This window comes from Crotalus tigris, unplaced genomic scaffold (assembly GCF_016545835.1).
Source record: "Crotalus tigris isolate CLP2741 ecotype Arizona unplaced genomic scaffold, ASM1654583v1 scf7180000017639.5415321, whole genome shotgun sequence".
NCBI lineage: Eukaryota > Metazoa > Chordata > Lepidosauria > Squamata > Viperidae > Crotalus > Crotalus tigris.
Window position 1 is genome coordinate 4,267,550 of NW_024096532.1, and position 20,136 is coordinate 4,287,685.

Here is a 20,136-nt window from a genome sequence, read left to right on the forward strand (position 1 = left end):
CACATCCTCTTCACGATCTGATTTCCTTGTTACTTTCTGGGAGGAGGCTTTGTGGTACCCGAAGCAGAATATCTAGATTCAGTCACAATTTTGTCCCATATAGCATCAACCTTGTGAAGTCAGAAGTTTCCTCTTTCTGCTATGTATTCAAAATGGATAGTGGTGTGTGTGTGTGTGTGTGTGTGTGTGTGTGTGTGTGTGTGTGTACGGTATATATAGCATGTGTGTTATGTGTATAGGTACATATATACTTTTTTTTGAGAGCAGGTAACAGAACTTCATTTTTAATGTGCTCCCAGTAAAAAATGACAAAGGTTATCTTATCTTAATACTTTGGGAACTGAGAGTTTTCGGTATTTGCCACGGTTCTTTCTCCTTCAAAATAAATGGCGCCTCCTCCCTCCCATCTTTTGTCATATTGTACTTCCCTCATGGTGAAATAGGCTGCAATATGAGGTTTAAAAGCGAACGCTCTTCTTTGACAGCCACTTCAGGTAATCAATGCGTTGCTTCTTCCCACCCCTTAGAAATTAAGACACCAAAGGCTGAGAGAAACGCAGATACCTTGCTGTAACTGACATCTACATTCTCCAATAAATTATCGGAGAAATTTCCTCTGATCCTTATTGGTGAAAGGTTTCTTATTTCACCAATGGCAATCAAGAGGAGGCATTTCCCAAAGCTTCTCACTTTTTGTCTATCGACCGCAAAAAAGAGTCTGCGCCTGCGCACGCCGAGCCCTTCCTCTAAGTGCGCCCAATACGGTTTGAAATAACGTGAGGGAGGGCCCTTTCCCTTCCTGACTGAAGGAGACCCCATCGACCAATGAAAACCTGGGAGGCGGGGCTGCCCTCTTTTCCTCCCCCCCTTTCCTTTTGAATGACGGCGAGGCCGCCCAATGGAACGCCCAGTCCCCTCCCCTCGACTGAACGAGGCTGGGGGAGTCCGGCCAGAGGTTCTCTTTTCTGTCTCATTCGCAAGATGGCGGAGGCTGCAAATTGCATCATGGAGGTGAGGGAGTGGGGGGGGAGAGGGAAAGAAAAAAAAGGGGGGGGGAGTCGGAGGCTGCCCGTTTCCCTCCGAGGGGCCCCTAAGCCTTCAACCGAGTCTCTTCCAGAACCTCATAACGCGATAGGAATGGGAGGGATTGCTCAACCGAGACCCCTCCGAAGCCCCTCACCTGATGACAGCCCCCCCAGGCTTGACGGGGCTCTTGGGGAGCGGCTGCCCTCCGCCGCCTAAGTGACCGAGCCCCCTACTTTCTACCCCTCGCTGCCTTTCCCCTCTTTCTCCCCTGTGGCGGCCCCGTAAATACCATCCCCGCCCTTTCTTCTCTTCATAGTGGTCCATTTTTTTCGCCATCGCCGCCTCCCCCCACGCCGCCCCTTTCCGGATTGTCCCTACATAGGAGGGGGGGTCAGGAAGAGAGGCGCTTTCCCCCCCGCCCCCTGAGATACGTGTGTGTGTGTGGCGCTGTTGCTGGCTAGGTTAGGCGGGAAAAGCCTGGGCTTTTTTCAAATCTGAAAGGCTCCCCTTCCGACGTTTAGACCCGTTTTCGCGGAATACCTCGCACGCTTCTCCCCCCCCCCCTTTAACGCGGCTCTTTCCTCATGGGAGCTGCATGGCACCGCCTGCTCTATTGGGCCCCGCCCCCCGTGGCCCGGGGGAGGCCCCTGGAGCTCCTCCCACCGCCCCCCACCGCCGCCGATCTTGGAGCTCTGCGCAGGCCCCCGCCGAGGGTCCTCCTTAATCAGGGCCGCCTGGGGTTCTTGCTCCCCGGATGGTTAAGCTTTTTCCCCTGGACCATCGATCCTCAGGGCGCAGCAGCCGCCCCCTTCCCCAAGTTGCGCTCCCTTCTGCTGGGAAGCCCCCCCCCCCGACGCTGCTACAGATAGTTGAACTCTTCGTTCGCGGACGCTCCGTATTTTTCGCCGGCTATCCCGCTGCCACCTTGGCACTTTCGCCTTTCCTCCTTTGGGCAACCCCATGCTGGGTTCTCGTAATATGGGGTATTGTGGATTCCCAAATTCTTCCCACTCGGGGAAATACAGAATCAACCCACAGACCAATCCCCTCCCCCCTCGCTCAGTCCCATCTGTTCCTCCCCCCCCAATTTTTCAACCTCATAATCTACCTGTAAAAATAATAATAAGAGGGTGCCTGTTTCCACCATGATTTTGGGAAGTGATCCCTTTCCCTCTTAATTTTGCTTTGTCTAACTGTCCGAAAGGAAACTGTGGGCCTTAATGCCTCCCTCAGGGTGGTTGCTCTTTACTTTTGACAAGCCCATTGTGCACATTCTCCTAAGGAGGCTCTGATGTAGCCTGTGGGTTTACTGTGGATGGGAAGACATTTCTGAGTCTAAGCCTCACAAGTAAAATGGGCAAATTGATAGGAGGACCTGCTTTGACGTGCTATGATTTGTATAAGAGATCATTTGAAGGAAGGTAAGATTCCAGGGTCTTCAGAGGAAGCTTGGATGAAGCTGGGGTAAGATTTGGATGAAAGGCGAAGCTCAAGGTGGAACTAAATTTTAGGAGGGTTGGATATCAGAGATTACAATGTATAGATTTCAGGGAGCTGCAAATTTTACAAGAAATTGAAGTATCTCCCATCTCATTTGCAAAATTCACATGGTCACAGAAACACCATTGTTGGGAATCCTTTTCATCTGCTGGTTTTCTTCCTAGAATGGAAATGACAAGGCCCAATAGTTAACTGTGGGAAAGGTATTTTTTTGTTATCATCTTCTAGCTCATTCCATTTTAGATATTCCCCAACCCCACCTGCCCTTCAGTTTTTGGATTAATAGAGCCCATAGAATTGGAATAATCCATTTAGGCCAAGCGTCTTGATCTGGACATTCACCGCATATTGATTACTGGTGAGTCCTTTGGAAGTTCATGAGTTGAAAGCTGATTTGGGCTACTGAGTTAACCTCTTGCTTGATGTAGGAATCCAAATTAACTCTAATAAGTGACTTACTAGCTTCTTTTTCATTTCCTTCAATTTAAAGATTGCAGGATCCAATCTGGATCAATCACTGGGACCAGAGATTTTGTCTCCCAAACTTTCGGACTCGTGCTGTAACCCATCTTCAGGGAACTTCTGTCTAGGCTAGGTTGGATCCTGCAACATTATCCTGGGACATGTATATTCGCCTTCGTTCGTTAAAGATTATCATCTCAGTAGATAACTGGTTGCCTTAACAGTCCTTCAACCAAATGCAAGAGCAGTTGTAGCTAGGGAGCACACTGAGGGGTGTATTGGTATGCCAGGGCTTTCAGGTTTGCCTAAGTCAGTAGTAACACAGGTAACTCACACTAGGCTATCGGAAGAAATCCTACAGTTTTATCCTCTGAGGAGTGGGCTAGCACTGACATCTTATTGTATAACTGCTGCATATGTGTCAGCTGACAATTTATAAGAGCATTATGGAAATAATTATAAAAGCGAATCAAAAGGGCAGAGTACTAAGGATGTGGGGAACAAGCTGCCCAAACAGGAATGTAGCATGAGGAGCCCCTATCACCTAATGGATGTCTTTCATGCATATCTTAAGTAACCCATGCAACTTTTGCATTCTGTTTCACCTTCTGAATGTTTAAGTAGCTATTTCCAATACAGTGTTTACCACTTCTTCTTGGAAGTGCTGTATCTGAACATACTGAAGGGGAATAGGTGGTGGAGAGAGCTGTCTTTGGGTAGGTGTATAACTGAGACCTTGATGTGTGGCATAGCAACTGCTGACATTTCAGATGACTTTTTTTTTCTATTCCTGGCATGGGATTGTGATAATCCTATAAAAAGCCTTTGTGACTGGAGGCAACCCTGCTCTGTGTGCTATAGTTCTGTTTAGTGATATGGTTGAATGGAAGGTGCATACATTATTGGGAGAGCTCAGAGGGGTGCTAGTCTTTTTTACCATAGAGGACATAGAAGACTTCCTCTCCGATCTTGTATTTGCCAGCCTTGTTATTTATTCAGTTTGTATAGCAGCCCATCTCACATATGTGATTCTGGGTGGATTGTTATAATTCTAAGGGCTGGTTTCCAGCTCTGGAAATTGTTCTTTCTGGATACCATTGGCAAACCTAGAAGGAAACTCATTAATCCCTCACATAGAGAGACATCCCAGAATTGCTTCCTTATTTGTTGGTCAACTTTTATCAGGTTTTTTTTTTGTCTTATTCCCTCTCCAAATCCTAGTTGTTAAAATGATCCAGGCTCCGGATCAGTTCCCGTTGAGCTCCGAATTGACATTCTTTCCCTTGTTACTCTCTCTCTCCTAGAATTTTGTAACCACGCTGGCTAATGGGATGAGCCTGCAGACTCCGCTAGAAGATGTAAATATCCTTTGAGTTCATGAACACTAGGCTAGTGCTCAACCCTGAATGTGGTTGAGCTCAGGCCAGATCTTTCCTTGGTGATGCATCATCCATTAGTCCCCCTCGCATCTCTTGCTAAAGTTGCATCTATAGTTACCCCCTTGCTTTTGTACTCTTGCTTAGATGTATTGCCCTTTTCTCAAACTGCTAGGACTAACTAAACACCATTTCCCATAAAGTCTAGATGTAGAATATACCCACTTTCTGGTTCTTTGCCTTCTTCTTCACAGTATTAGTTTACATATTGTTTCTTCTTTCTTGCTTCTGTACGCATCTTTTAGTCCATATCCCTCAGTTAATCCTATGATGCAGTGCCTGTTCAGTCTGAGTGGCTAAACAATGCAGAATGAAAAAAGAATTGGGTTCATGACCAATTTTTTTGTGCTTTATTTCAAATTGTTTACCTTGTTGCCCATATAAACTTTTATTTATGTTCTTAGTGGAAATTGACAGGAACCTATCCTTTTTTGATCCATTGATAAAGCTGTAAATAAAATAATATTTCTCTACAATACTTTTTTTTTTTTTTTTTTTGAAGTGGAAAGCAGTTCCTACTGGTTTCTCACAGTATTGGTAGAAAATGTTTAGGCATTACTTGATATTTTGGAAGGGGAGAAAGCACAGTGGTTGATTTGAGGTTTTGGATGTTAGGTGAGAGAACAGATTCACTTGTGCTGCCCAGCTATTGTCCCATGATTCCTAAATACCCACTTTTCAAGTTTTAGCATTTATCTCAGACATACGAATTATTATAAAGGACATCAAACTATATTAGCCTTGCATTGCATCTTTGTTTTAAAAAAAATCACACTTATTTTCTGGTTGATGTATGGGTGAAAGATTTGTACCTCAGAGTCCCCCCCCCCTTTCTCAGGTCGGTCAGTTTAAACAAAATGCTAAGTGCCCGACATTGACATATTGGGGAGACTTTGTGGGACAGAGCTGGGGGGTTCTAAGCCAGGGTGTTGGTTGCATTGGGAGCACTTTTGTGACCATTCTTTCCTTAACTTTTATTGCAGCTCCCCGCTCCTGGGGACATTCAGGGGGTAGAGCAGCTCAGGAGGTAGGCCAATAATAATAAAGCCTGCCAAACTTTCCTGTGCATTGTGGGAATATGAGACAGAATTGCCCTGAGAGCATGGGGGGACGGGACAAAGAGCTGATCCCCTAGATATGGTGGTACTAAGAAGACTGAAATGACAGAGCCAGAAATTTCTCTTCCATCAAATGGAGCTGGTGCATTTTAGTTAGAACTTCAATCTGTGCAGCATCTGACTAGCCAAATAAATACACAGAGACTTGATCTTTAACGCCCCATTTTTTCCTCTTTGGGGAGTAAAGAATCCATACTGCTGAGGTCTTGTGACAACCTTCAAGGGGAGGAACAGATTTGTTGTGATATAGGTTTTAGTGAACCATTGCTTGCTTGTTGAAATGCATTTCAAGTTGTCATTTTTCTGTTATTATAATATTTATCAATCCCCTTTTTGTCCAAGGCCCTTTTAACTTTAAAAAAACTCAGTTAGAGATAGTATAAATCTATTTTTAAAACATCAAAAGATCAGAATAAAAGCAATCTCCGTGGCTTACAAATATGGGAACAATTTGATTTCCTTAAGAATTTAACCCTGAAAACAGAATTCTCCAATCTAGTGCCCTCCAGATGTGTTTGAGCAACCTGGGTGAAAGGAATGTTGTGCTCTTATGGCTTGTTAGGATTTAATATAGAGCTCAACTCTTGGAGATTACACAGAGAATGTGTAGATATTTTGGTAATAATATGGACAGGATTTGCCATTGTCTTCTGCAAAAATACTTTTTTACTTCCCAGCTGTACCTGCAGAGTTTTCTGGATGCATCCCATCCAACTAATTCTGTTTAGCTTTCTGAAATCAGTGAAGGACTTAATATAACTTGGCTCAATCCCCCATCAGTTATAAGGTACTATATCCTAGTAGTCATGTGTGCTCCTGAATACCATGCAGGTGATTGAGCAAGCTAGTAGTGGAAAGAGGGAGCTACTTAGTATGATCTTAGCTTATGAGCCCCCAGCAGTCTAGTAACATATATAGGATTAATTATAAGATTGTTTAAATCAGTTGGGCTTGTTATATCACTTTGCCAGGCAGTGACTCTATATTTTGAAAAGTTTATACACAATTGGACAACCTCATTGGGCAATATTGTGGCAGGACAGGTAACAGGTAACATAGAAAAGATGGTATGAACTGTTTGTAGGCCATCTGTTTTTGGGGAGATTTGTGGATTTTGGACACCTTTCTAGATGCAGAGAAAATGGATTCACCTTTTTAAAGTTAGGGTTCTGATCATGAAAAAAGTACTATCTCAGCAGGAATAATTTAAGAGCTACAGCTATTTGAAGATGACTAGATATAACTTAAGATGGGATCTTCTGACTGATATAGAATAGTTTTCCCCAGTTACACATCCTCAAAATTGGTTGGATTGCAACTTCCCTATTGGATATGTGGGTAGAAACATTAGGAGTTGTAAATACAGGAAGTCCTTGTTTTACCTTAGCAACTGTTTGAAATCATGATGGGCCCCTCCTAAAAGGTACTTATGACCCAGTTCTGAAGTTCCAATGTCCCTCCCCTCCTTAATATGATTGCATTTTGGGCACTCAGTAGCATCCCATATTCACATTTTTGCCAAGAACACTTCCAGTGTTCGACAAAAATAGTGAACAATGGGTTTCCTTAACGACTGCCACCAAGAAAGGCAGCCTGTGTTATAGCTATAAGTTGAGAACTAGATATAGATATATCTGGAAGGCACCAAGTTGGAGTAAGGACTGAGTTCTAATCCAGGAAGTTCTAGTTAGAGTTCAGTGTAGATGAACTTTGTAGATGGCTTTTAGAGGTTTGCCAGCAAAATGACAGGATCTGCATTGATAGAAGAATATTGATGCACAGGGACACTCTATAGAGAGGGGGGAAGCATTGACAGCATGAAAATCATGAACATTACAGGGATAATTAAAGACTCCTTTTTTACCTGTGTGTATGAGAGAGACAGAGATGCTTGCAATGCATATTAAAAGAGGCAGGACTTTGATCATCCAGTCACACCTCCCATTTTATTTCCTTGAATTCAGCCATCTGCTCTCTGTACCAGCTATAGCTTCCAGTGACGCAACACTGGGAGTAGTTAAAGTATGTTGCAATTGTCTAGCATTGAAGTCTTAAGTAATAAGTACAAGGTATTAATCCAAGTTTATGATTCAGTTTCCCCCCTTAAAAGTTTGTTTTTATAGAGGCTCAAATTCCACCTCCAAATCTACAACCTGTTTTAAGATTCACATGCTTGAAAATGCAACTTGTGAAATTGTGTCCTATTCAGTGATATGGTCTGTCTTACATAGGCTTGAGCTATATTTTTTCCTGCTTTCTTTGTTCTTCTGACTAAGAAATCTTAATTAGAGGAAGATAAAATAGTTAATTCTACTAAGCAACTACAATTTGCTTTACCTGCGGTTAAAGGCATTCCCTTAAATTGGAAATTAGTCCAATTTGTTTAGAATTTTAAGAATTAGCCCCTCATTTTACTTGTTTATTCCACCAACTACCTCCTGCAAAACTGCAAAAATAAATGTCCAAGAATTTCCATTACGTGTTTGATTAAAATGTCTGGATAACTGGTCTTGGGTTCAGGCTTTTGCCTAAAGAGCTTACCACTAGTCAGAACAGACTTTGCTACTTGATAGAACATGGGTGAACCAAATTAAACATAAGAGTTAGACTCAGTGCATACACAAAGAACCTTCCCTAAAATCAGTGAGTATAGAATAGCATCTTGAGACCACCTGAAGCATAGAAGAGATGCATGTGGTTTTTCCTTACTATCCAAATTGCCTGTTACAATTCTCATTATAATGGCAGGGTCATCCATCACCTTTCTGACAGGAGTCCAACTTAACCCTTTGCATTGTCAGCCTGTGAATTTTCCAAGAACCCACCCTGACCTATATCTCCCTAGGGTATTATCTCCACCAAGCAAAATCCTATACCTCTGTAGGATATAAGAGTGACTTTGTAAACCAAACATTTGATTTCTTGAGAAGAAGGAATTGTTGCAATATCTGTAGACTGATCAACCTCGTTAAAATAGATGCACTGTGACATGTTCAGAAGAAGAGTATCAGCAACAGATTTTCTAAAGGACATTGGAACTCTGGTTTTCCCTTGGTGAAATAAAAAAACCCCAACCATTAAATTGAATAAAGGGTTACTTCAGAAACTGCAAATATTTTGTGAGAGGGTAATGTGAGTGTGAATTTCTGCAAGCTAAGGTACTAATACTCCTTTTTTCTTTATGGCCATCATCTAATTAATAGTTGCATGGATTTGCTATGAGTAAAAACTAATTCTAAAAGAAGCATCATACTTGTTTGTATAAAGTATATGTACATTGACATCTATGAAAAGATGTTTGTTGTTTTTTGCCTCTTGCACACACACATTGTTAAGAAAGCACATTGTTTTTAAAATCCATTTAATCAGCCATCATATAGATCATATTGATTGATATTAAATTATTAGTTGAGCGGTACAAATTTAAATGTTAATATGGAATTAAGTGGGGAAATTATATTAGGGGGTCCTGGGATGACTTGGGCCTTTCTGTATTTTCACCAGGTCTCGTGCACCCAGCCGGAAAGCAGCAGCAAACCAACAGCAGAAGAGATGACTTCCAAGGATTATTACTTTGATTCCTACGCTCACTTTGGGATCCATGAGGTGAGAGAATTGGTGGGGATGTGGTTATGTATTAATTTATTAAATTTGTCTGCTGCCCATCTCTCCTTAAGTTTTTCAGAGAGATCCAATCTTGTCCATTTTGGAGGGGTGTGTGTGTGTGTGTAAATAGATTTTGGGGGAATTCCCTGATGTGCCTTTTCTCTGCATCTTAGGAAATGCTGAAAGATGAGGTCCGCACGCTGACCTATAGAAATTCCATGTTTCATAATCGGCACCTCTTCAAGGACAAAGTGGTCCTTGATGTTGGCAGTGGCACGGGAATACTTTGCATGTTTGCAGCCAAGGCTGGTGCCAGGCGGGTCATTGGGGTAAGTGTGATGCTCATGCTATTGGTCTCTGTTTTGTGATGGAGTTTGTTGGGTGCAAAATGGATGAAAGGATTTGATGGAATCCTAAGTGGACTGGTAAGCAGAGATTTAAAGTTCTGTATTAAAATTAGTGCTGTTAAAGTTGTACAAATCTGCCTTATTTGTTTTAGGAAGATTTGGGATGACAGGCAAGAGAGAGACACCATTTGATTTTATATTAACATTTGGCGTTCTTTAGTGCCATTTCATCACATGTATTTCCAGGGATGTTTCTTACTAATTTAGGAATAAAAAATGTAATGCACTAGCTTACGAAACATCTCTCTTTATTCCCCCACCCTGTTCTCCACTTTGGATATGCCCTCAACTAATAGATTGAATGCTCCAGTATCTCTGATTATGCTGTCAAAATCGTCAAAGCCAATAAACTTGACCATGGTAAGTAAATTCATTTTTAAAAATGTCCTCAATTTCTGAGTCACTTACCTGTGTATCCAAAAAGCCAGTGTTGTACAGAAGATGTTTAGAGGTAGTTCTCAACTTAGGACCATACTTAACAATGGTTCAAATTAACAATGGGCTCATGTAAAGCACTTTTGACTGTTGCAAAATATATATTAAAAAACCCCAACACTGTAGTCAAGTGGCCGCAGTCTGAATGCTTGGCAACCTGTTCATGCTTATAACTGGTTGACAAGCACATCATGATCCTGTGAGGTGGAATGCAATGGAATATAGTTAGAAGGTGGATTCCCAGGGGAGGGGGTAATTCTAAAGGAGTAAGGGACAACTCAATCCAGATACTTTATCTGTGAGAAAGAGGATGAAGCCATCGCCTCCATAATAATTCTCAGAGTGTATGATAGATGGAGATAGTAAAATGCTTAGTTTGGTAAAATTCTGTCTATAGATGTGGAAGCAATAAAGCAGGGGTCCGCAACCTGTGGGCTGCGGCCCATTAGTGTGCTATGAGGGTTTGCAACCAAGCCATGGAAACAGCAAGTGAGCATGCACGCAAGGGTGATCCTCACTTGCATGGGCAGCATGTGTGCATGCTCCATTTAAGTGAGCGGCAGGCACGTGTGCACTCCACTTGCACAAATGGAGCTGTGCACATGCTTGCTGGCTGCTCATGCGGAACCATCTCCTTCCCCCCACCAGTCCATAAAGCCGGAAACATTGGGGAACTCTGCAATAAAGAAATCAGCTTGGAAGAACGACTACTTGTCTTTCTTTGTTTTGGGGCCTGATTTGCAGTCTTCTCTGCTGGCTTTCCCAGAAAGTCAGTGGAGAAACCAGTAGGAAAGGTTGTAAGGTGCTGGCACCTACCAAGAGGATTCTCATGTTTCTGGGGGCTGGCTAAAAGAGCTGTTGCAAAAATTTCAGCTCTATGCCTGCTTAGATTTTGGCATGGAGCTGAAATCCTTAAGCAAATAACACTTCAGCCAACCCTCAGAAACGAGAGAGAGCTGAAGTCCAAGCAGGATTTTCTGCCCCTGAGCAGAGAGGTAGCATTCTAAGGTACAGAGTACAGAGTCCCTCAAGGAGGTGGAGAATGCACGGTTTAGGCCACGTGACTCTCGATTTGGAGCTTAAAGTCCTGCTTGAATTTCACTAAGGAGGATTTTCAGCTCCCGAGTAGGGAGAGACCTGCCCGCAGCCTGCGCCAGGTATCCCAGGGTCTCCTCCACTCCCATGACATAACTGTAACTTACCTGGGACTTCATCTACTTAACAACTTGTGAGATTGCTTAACAGTTACAACTAGGAGTGCTGGGTTTGACTGAGCTAATAATATGAAGAAGCCATCTTTGCCAAACTGATTTTCATTCTCTCTTTTGCGCTGAAGCATAATTTTAAATCATGCTGTTTTTCTCTCTAAAGTGGTGTCCATCATCAAGGGCAAAGTGGAGGAAGTGGAGTTGCCTGTGGAAAAGGTTGACATCATCATCAGTGAGTGGATGGGCTACTGTCTCTTCTATGAGTCCATGCTCAATACTGTCATCTATGCCCGGGATAAGTGGCTGGTAAGTCTCAACGCTTGATTTCTGCCAGTGCCTAGATCTAAGCTGGCCCTAGCTTATCTTATTTTCAAATCTGGATTGTGGAAAATGCCATTTGACAAAAAGGACAAGATGTAGTGGTCGAATGGTGATGTGTTCAGACGTTTTGATTTTAAACTTATTTTAATGTGAAGCACCCCATTTTGAATGCAAAACAACTGTTTTGTAATCTAAACTATAGTTCAGAAAGCACTTCTAGTTTGAAGTGAAGAATTTTTAGCTCAGAAAACTTCCAGAATAATCGGAGAAGACCATTTTGTACATGAAATAGCTGTTTTGATCTCGGACTAGCTATTTCAAGGTCACAACAGGATTTTCAGTTTCAGAAATTTGTACACCACTAATAATAGCTATTACTCTCTTGGCCAAAAGAACATTTCGGAGTGACCTTGTCCCTGTAAAGTCTCAGGATTACAGTCAGATTCATTAGACTCATCCCAGTATCTAAATCATCTAATCTTTCAGAACAGTACAGTACTAATTCCTTTAAAAATACAGTAAGACAGAAGGGTACCATTTATAATAGCAGGGGAATTGTTCAGCTCTTGATTAATTTTCAAAACCTCTTTAGAAATGATTATTTGTACCTCTGGCAAAAGTTCCCCTGCAGTTTCTTGGGTAGAAATGGGGAAAGGTAATAATAAAAACATACTTTTCGCTCAAGCTGGCTTATGTTCCTGAGAGGCTGTAGTATTTAACAGAAAAAAAGATATCTGTCCTTGTTCTAAACCACACCCTTTCCCGGTATTCAGTTTTCAAAAGTGCTCTATGTCTTATGGGTCTCTCAAGTGCTGTTGTGCTTCATGAAAAATCCATCCTTGGCTGTTAATCACAAAACATAAAACGGAATTAGAATTTCATTCTTAATAAAATAATAGGGAAGCACAAATAAAAGTTGCAAAAGCTTTTTTTTCCCACACCGACAGCAAAGTAGTGAAAGTACTTTTACCTGGTATGCCTTAATTTAGTCTGGATGCTCTACATTGTAGCTGTGTAAGTTTTATTTAATAGGTTTTATTTGGTCTGGGCTGTTGCTGTACAATACAGGTGATCCTCTGTTTACAACCACAATTGAGCCCCAAATGTCTTGTTGCTGAGTGAAAATTTGTTAAGTGAGTTTTGCCCCATTTTACAACTTTTCTTGCCACGGTTGTTAAGTGAATCACTGCAGTTGTTAAATTAGTAATACTGTTATTAAGTGGATCTGTCTTCCCCGTTGCTAGAAGGTCACAGAAGGTGATCACAGGACCCTGGGACACTGCAACAGTCATAAATATGAGTCAGTTTACAAGCCTCTGAATTTTGATCACGACTGTGGAGATGCTGCAATGGTGATAAGTGTGAAAAATGGTGATAAGTCACTTTTTTCAGTGCTGTTGTAACTTCAAACAGTCACTAAATGAACTGTTGTAAGTTGAGGATGACCTGTACAGAATTTGATTTGACGTGAAGTAAAGGCTGTCTCCAAATAAGGCAAATGGAACATTCTTCTTCATTGAGCAAAAGTATCCGATTGAGTATTTAAGCCACTGCCGTTTTACGTAGTCACTCAAGCTATGATGGTAGCCCCTTTGGCATTTAGCTTATTCAGGAGTATCTTTCAGGGCAAGCTGCTTTTCTATGGATGCTAATACTATTATTACACTAGGACAGGGGTAGGCAACCTTGGCTCTTTTATGACTTGTGGACTTCAACTCCCAGAATTCCTGAGCCAGCATGGCTGGCTCAGGAATTCTGGGAGTTGAAGTCCACAAGTCATAAAAGAGGCCTATCCCTGCACTAGGACACACTGCGGCATCTGTAGCCCTCTGAATGTTGCTGAAGATCTAATTACAGCATCAATAGGGAGCGACACAAGGATTAATTTTAAGTAACACCCCAGCTCAAGGATCTCTCAGGATGACGAGCTCTGAGAATTAATGTTACCTGTTTTGCACTTAATGGCTGTTATTGTGAATAGGGTTTCAAACCTATTTATCAGTAATTATAAATGTTTTTTTTGTAATTTGTGCAGAAGTCAGAATAAATATGCAGTGTTATTTGAAACCTGATTACTCATGTTCACTTTTCATAATTAACAGTCGTGTTAACTTCCCTAGGTTACCCCTCCTCCTTACAGCGTCATTAGTACCCATGATGCTATGGGAAGGATCCTAGAAGTCTCCTCCTATTTTTATTTAGAATGAATTATACTGCTTGTAAGCAATTTTGGTATTACTGTATTTTATTGTTATTCTGAAAGTTGGGGTATAAGTAATTGTAAGAAACATGAATTCTGACATGTATATTGTGTGTCTCTCCCCTGCTCACTCCCCTAATCAAGAAACTAGATTCTCCACGAAGGATTGTATTTTGTGGCTAATTTTTTGTTTACCATCCATTTTGTGCCAGGCCCCAGATGGACTTATTTTTCCAGACCGTGCCACTCTGTACATCACTGCTATTGAAGACCGGCAGTACAAAGATTACAAGATCCACTGTAAGTACTAAGTTCTTTCCCAAAAAGGATGCCAGGCCTTTTGAGCACATACGGGGGAAAATATATTTCCTGGTGACTCTTTTAAGGGAACAGCATTTTCTCTGCTTCTGTTTATTGTACACTTTTTTAGTGGGTGGGTGTGATTGCAAAGGCTTTCCAGGACCTGAATCCCTTCTAAACTCCGTATTTCTTACTGCAGGGTGGGAGAACGTATATGGATTTGACATGTCGTGCATCAAAGATGTGGCAATCAAAGAGCCTTTGGTGGACGTTGTTGACCCAAAGCAGTTGGTCACTAACGCCTGTCTCATCAAGGTATGGTGGGCTGGGGTAATTTCTTTTTCTGCTCTTGACTTTCTTAATCACCATTGCTATGAACACCCTTTCTAAAATGGTATTAGGTGTTCGCTGGTCATACTGGTTGCTTCTAGCATTGATCACCTTTCTCTGTTGCAGTGGCTTTTCAGACCAGTGAATAAAAGGTTGAACAATATCGATCGCAGTGATCCCGATTAAGGGGAACATTAAGCTATCCCCAAAGAAGGCCACTTAGAGTGGCACGCCAGGAACTTTGCAGAACCTAGAGGAAATTAGTCCCACCCAGAGGATCTACAATCCAGCATTTGAAATCTTTCTTAATCTTACTGGGCATTTACTGTGGATAAAGGTTGTCACTGCATTAGAAACATTGCCTTTTTTGCTTCTCCTGTTTTTTGACAGGGTCTCTCTATACTTTGTCTATCTATGACTCTTGCTGATCTGGATTATGCATGCAAATGACCCTTTGGGGGACTTTGTAGGCAAAAGAGAACAGCCCTGGCATATAACTGGGAGAAGATGATGGAAATAGGCAAATGGGGACTAAGAACAAATGCTACTGTAGATTGTTGTATTGAAGAGCAGTAAGGGAGTATTCCCCAGAGAAAAAAAGGGGAAACAATCAGATTGGTATTGTCCCCGTATGGCCCAGAGCAGAGCAGACTAGCTGTGAACATAGTGAGTTGCACAGGTGCACCTTCCCCTTACAAACTCTACAGATTGCTCACTTTTTGTTTCAAATGCTAGTTCATCTCAGGATGCCTCCAAATATTTGGCTTTCAGAAGTTACTCTTTTGGCTCTAAAGGATTGCTACTTTTGCAATCTGCAGGAGCTTGCTATCGGAAAGAATGATAGATGTTGTTTTGTGAGGCTAATGAGGGCATGTTGACTTTTTTCAATCTGTCTTATTTTCTCTCTCCTTCGTACACCTGTGGCAGGAAGTAGACATCTACACAGTGAAGGTGGAGGACCTCACCTTCACGTCCCCTTTCTGTCTGCAAGTGAAGCGCAACGACTACATCCATGCCTTGGTCGCCTATTTCAACATAGAGTTTACCCGATGCCACAAGCGAACTGGATTCTCTACCAGTAAGGGCATTTGTTACCTCAGTGTGGGAAATCAGCAATAAGGGACTTTGATCCAGTGTCGGGGAGCTGGGGTGCTGAAATGTTAATTCTGGTAAAGGATAGAACTAAATCAATGGAATTTTCGGTATTAAAATATGACTAGTTAATATCTTACAGTAACACAGTGCCGCTGGAAAGGCTAGATTTGTGTTTCTCAACCTTAGTCACTTTGAGACGTGTGGACTTCAACTCCTAGAATTCCCCAACCAGCCATACCGCTTGGGAATTCTGGGAGTTGAAGTCCACACGACTCAAAGTGGCTAAGGTTGAGAAACACAAATCTAGCCTTTCTAGCAGTGGTATGTTACAGTAAGAACTGAACTAAACTATATCTAGTCTGTTTTTTCAGGAGCATGGGTATCCTCCCGTTGTAGCATTCTTGTAGATTTTACTGATTGAGAGATTGAAAAGTAAAATTATTGGGGGATTCAAAGAACTTCAGTTTATCTGGAGGAAAATATCTAAAGTCAACTAAGTGAAGCAAATGGCTTGACTTATTTTTTCCCCCTCCTGGTTGCTTTCTCTGTTCAGCTTCATTTTTTTATTACCTTCAGGTCCTGAATCTCCCTACACCCACTGGAAACAGACAGTCTTTTACATGGAGGATTATCTAACAGTGAAGACAGGAGAGGAGATATTTGGCACCATTGGCATGAAGCCTAACGCCAAGAACAATGTGAGTCAGGAGGGTGGGTCTTTTCCTGCAGTGTTTTTTTTTTTTTTTTGGAAAGTTGACATCATTTCCTCCAATGGCAGACCTGCTTGGGAAATAGAAATCAAATCTACAGAAGCTTCTTTGTTTCTTAGATTTGCAAAAATACAAAGGCCGTAATAAGCATATTAAGCAAAAAGTTATTAGCCCGAAACAGTCCAGTGAGGATCAAACATAGTGTTGGCCATGGAGTGTTGGACGTGCAGTGATGAAGAGAGATGAAATGGTTGGCTGGAATTCTAATTAAGATGCATTTACTCCTCCAATTAAGTAGGGAAGCGTGAAATGTTCTGTTCTTCTGGTCTAGGTAAATATAACCTTGCCTGTAGTGGACAAACTAGTAGGGAAACATTCTGTTCTTGAATCAAACATTTGTCTAAAAATGCTATTATGTGATACACTTTTGACATAGTAATAGTTTTGGATAAATGCTCATAATCTGAAACTTTTGAAAGTTACATGTGCAACTCCAAATATTACCCAAGTATAATTTTAATGTGACAGGAGGACCAGAGATCCTTTGATTTTAATGAAAAAAATTTTGAGTTTAGTTTTTGTCCTCATACTGTTTGTAACTTTTTGGAGAATATATTTTGACTCAGGAAATTTTCCATGTCCCTAAACATTATTTTGGCAGTAGATATATGGTTTGGTAGCTTGCTGCAAAAAAGTCAGTTTCAGATTCTCTCTCTCTCTCTCTCTCCTCCCTCCCTCCCTCCTCTTTCTCTCACACATACACTCGTGTGGAAGTACTTTTTTTCTCTTCCTTTTTCAGTCTTGGAGAGTGCCTGGGCAAGTCCCTGCAATTTTCTTGATTCTTCAGCAGCTTATAAATATACCTGAATAGACATGAATTAAAGTAAGGTTCCTGATGAATAGCATATCATATATGCTGGCGTATAAGGTGACTTCCGCAAACGCTAAAATCGGCGCCAAAGACGGGGGTCGTCTTATACGCCGAGTCGTCTTATACGCCAGAAATACTGGTAGTTTCCGGCGTAAAAGACGACGTTCTAGGAATGCGGCTCAGCGACAAAGACGGGGGTCGTCTTATACGCCGGGTCGCCTTGTACACCAGCATATACGGTACATATGTGGAGAAGATAGCAGGTCTTAATCTGGGCTTTGGCTCTTTTACCAGCAGTGCTGTGATTGAAGTGGTTTAGGAGGTTCCAGTTTGGGGAAATTGGTTACTTCCTACCCTAATCCTGGCCAAAAGCTGATCTGAAATGGATTTTCCCCCATTAGGGTGCATTCATATGCTCTTTACATTTTTCTCCCCCCCCCCAACTTAATTTCCCCATTCTTTCTCAGTTACATGCTCTTGATTGGTGGGAGTTTAAATAAGACATATTTTTTTTAATGAGTGTGATTGGCCTCTTATATTTAAACCATAAAAAGGTATTAGAATGTTGTTACCTGTTTATCCAGTTTCTCTTCCATCTCATCTCGGCACCATTGTCGGCACTTAGATTGTGGGAGAAGGCCAGCTAATCTGTAACTTTTACTATTTTTAGAAAAAATGTTTTAGTCATGACTCAGGCATAATTGATGAAATTTGCATAATCTTCTGAATATATAAAAGATGGTTCTGAAAAAAAGTTTTCTTTGTTTAAAAACTCCCCTGCAACATCTTGTATAAAATTGGGATTTGGGACTTTCTCCCTTGAATTGTCATGCAAGGACTCTAATATCTTACCAGATATAGTAAACTTGTGAAAGTTCAGCTTTAGTGTACTTTGAGTTTAATATCTAGGTTCCAAAAATTTAACGTATTTAAGGTTATGCACTGCAGCAAGTGGGGGCGGCACGGTGGCTTAGAGGTTAAGATGCTGGGCTTGTCAGCTGGAAAGACCCGAGCTCCATGCGGCAGGGTGAGCTCCCAGCCTTAGCCCAGCTCCTGCCAACCTAGAAGCTCAAAAGCATGCAAATGTAAGTAGATAAATAGGTACCATTTCAGTGGGAAGGTAACATTCTGAAAAGAGAACATAACAACGTTTGCATCACAAGAATGACAAGTAAATCCTCCCTGTCTCTTAATGGGGATGAGGTTGAGCTTCCTGTGTGTGTGTGTGTGTGTGTGTGTGTGTGTGTGTGTGTGTGTGGTGGAGTACATTGTGCCAAAAGAAAAATGTTTTGACTCAAAATATTTTCTTTTTCTGTATGCAGCGAGATCTGGACTTCACCATTGACTTGGACTTCAAGGGGCAATTATGTGAGCTGTCGTGTTCGACGGATTACCGGATGCGTTAGTCCTTTTACTCCCACAGGGTTTTTTTTCTCCTCCTTCAACAAACCTTGCACCCAGAGCAAATCCTCTCTGTCATCCTATTCCGTTGACGTATCACTAATTCATTTCATTGTGTAGTTCCCTGTAGCTGCACTCTGGGCCAGCAAGGAGAGGGTCAGTATTAGAGGCTAGGGGGAAATAGCCAAGATCCCCCCACCCCAAATCCCATTGCCCCTTGTTTTCAAAAGCCTTCCCCTTCCCCAACTACCAGGAACTGAGGCTGTTAGCACAATTGAAGACATGCACGTGGTTTGTCGTCCGTTTGTTCTGAGGCTTGAATGCCAACAGCAGGCTTCCATCATGGATTTTTATTTTTGTTAAATCATTGTTGGTCTTCTCTGCCAAACTGTGTTGCCTAAAAAATTTTCTCCCTCCCAGCCCGTTTTTTCAGTGTAACACTGTTCCTTGTCACCAACTCCAGTGCAAACGCTGCTTGGTTTTTGGGGGTACATACATCAATTTCGCGTCCAGTCAGCAGGATGGGCATCCCGACAGGTTTTTTAAATCAAGAGGGCATGTGGAGGTTTGGGTGAAAAAAGCATCTTCATTTTGTGGATGTTGTTTTTTCACTGACGGTTTTGTACTTTTCCCTCTTAAATTTCCTGTTCAGATCTGTGGAGGGTGATGGTGTTTTTTAAATCCCTTGCCCTTGGAAAGCTGACATAGTGTGACTTTCATAACTTATGGTTTTTATATGGTTACATTCATGAGGAAAAAAAAATAAAGAAGTTGAAACCAGTTGCTCTTTCTTTTAATAGAAAAAGACAATGTGATAATGTGACCATTTGCACATCTAATGTTCCGTGCAAATATTTCTATAAGAAAAGAACGTGGGAATAGGATGAAGGATAGAGCTGCGCTGTGGAGAACTCCAAAACAGTCTGACCCAGGGTGTTTAGGATATAAAGGACTTCCATCCTGTCACTGATGCCGCTGTAGACTTCTTTTTACAAGCCAGTCCCAAGAGACAGGATAGCACACCAGCCTTTCCATATGTAGAAATTAACTGGAGAAATTATATCTTCAGCAGTGGCTCCAGCATAGACTCCTTAACTACACAGATAAAGAAGCTTAGTCTAGGACAGTGGTTCTCAATCTTTTTAATGCCGCGACTCCCAACCGCTCGTAAGTCGAGGACTACTCAACCGGTCGTAAGTCGAGGACTACTCAACTGGTGCAGCACCATTTGCAGAATGGGACTTTTGGTGGGCTCAGCAGGGCAGAGACAGCCTGGACAATTCCTATTGGCTTTTGAAAGCCAATAGAATTAGACTCTATTCAAGAGAGTCTATTCTATTGGCTTTTAAAAGCCAGTAGAATAAAAGGGAGTAGCCCAGCTAAGGAAAAGGGGGAAAAAATGGTGGACTGCGTTGTTTGGCAACCCCCGTGAAATGGTTGTTCGACCCCAAATGGGGTCCCGACCCACAGGTTGAGAACCGCTGGTCTAGGAAAACAATGCAGGGTATTTGTACCCCTGATCGCCACGGCAGCTGCTCCCAAGTGTGGAATAGCCCTAAACAAGAGTGTCCAACTTTGTTAACTTTTAAGACCTGTGGACTTCAATTCCTAGAATTCCGCAACCATCATGGCTGAATGGGGGATTTCTGGAGTTGAGGTCCACAGATCTTAAAGTTGCCAAAGTTCGACATTCCTGCCCCAAACTATCCG

The 20,136-nt window shown here is 42.0% G+C and overlaps 1 protein-coding gene across 3 annotated transcripts; it reads left to right on the top strand.

Moving 5' to 3' along the window:
- The first annotated feature begins 894 nt into the window (after positions 1-894).
- On the top strand, positions 895-19,206 carry PRMT1 (protein arginine methyltransferase 1). Of its 3 annotated transcripts, XM_039335265.1 has the most exons (12): positions 967-1,011; positions 4,293-4,350; positions 5,408-5,451; positions 9,047-9,148; positions 9,322-9,477; positions 9,852-9,915; positions 11,362-11,504; positions 13,932-14,019; positions 14,219-14,334; positions 15,277-15,427; positions 16,021-16,142; positions 18,348-19,206. In XM_039335265.1, the coding sequence occupies exons 1-12, from the start codon at positions 982-984 to the stop codon at positions 18,429-18,431; spliced, it is 1,158 nt and encodes a 385-aa protein (XP_039191199.1). In that variant the 5' UTR covers positions 967-981; the 3' UTR covers positions 18,432-19,206. The 3 variants fall into 3 exon arrangements, with proteins under 3 accessions (XP_039191202.1, XP_039191201.1, XP_039191199.1); XM_039335267.1 differs by lacking the exon at positions 5,408-5,451 and having other exon boundaries at positions 922-1,011; positions 4,293-4,346; XM_039335268.1 differs by lacking the exons at positions 4,293-4,350; positions 5,408-5,451 and having other exon boundaries at positions 895-1,011.
- The last annotated feature ends 930 nt before the right edge of the window (positions 19,207-20,136 follow it).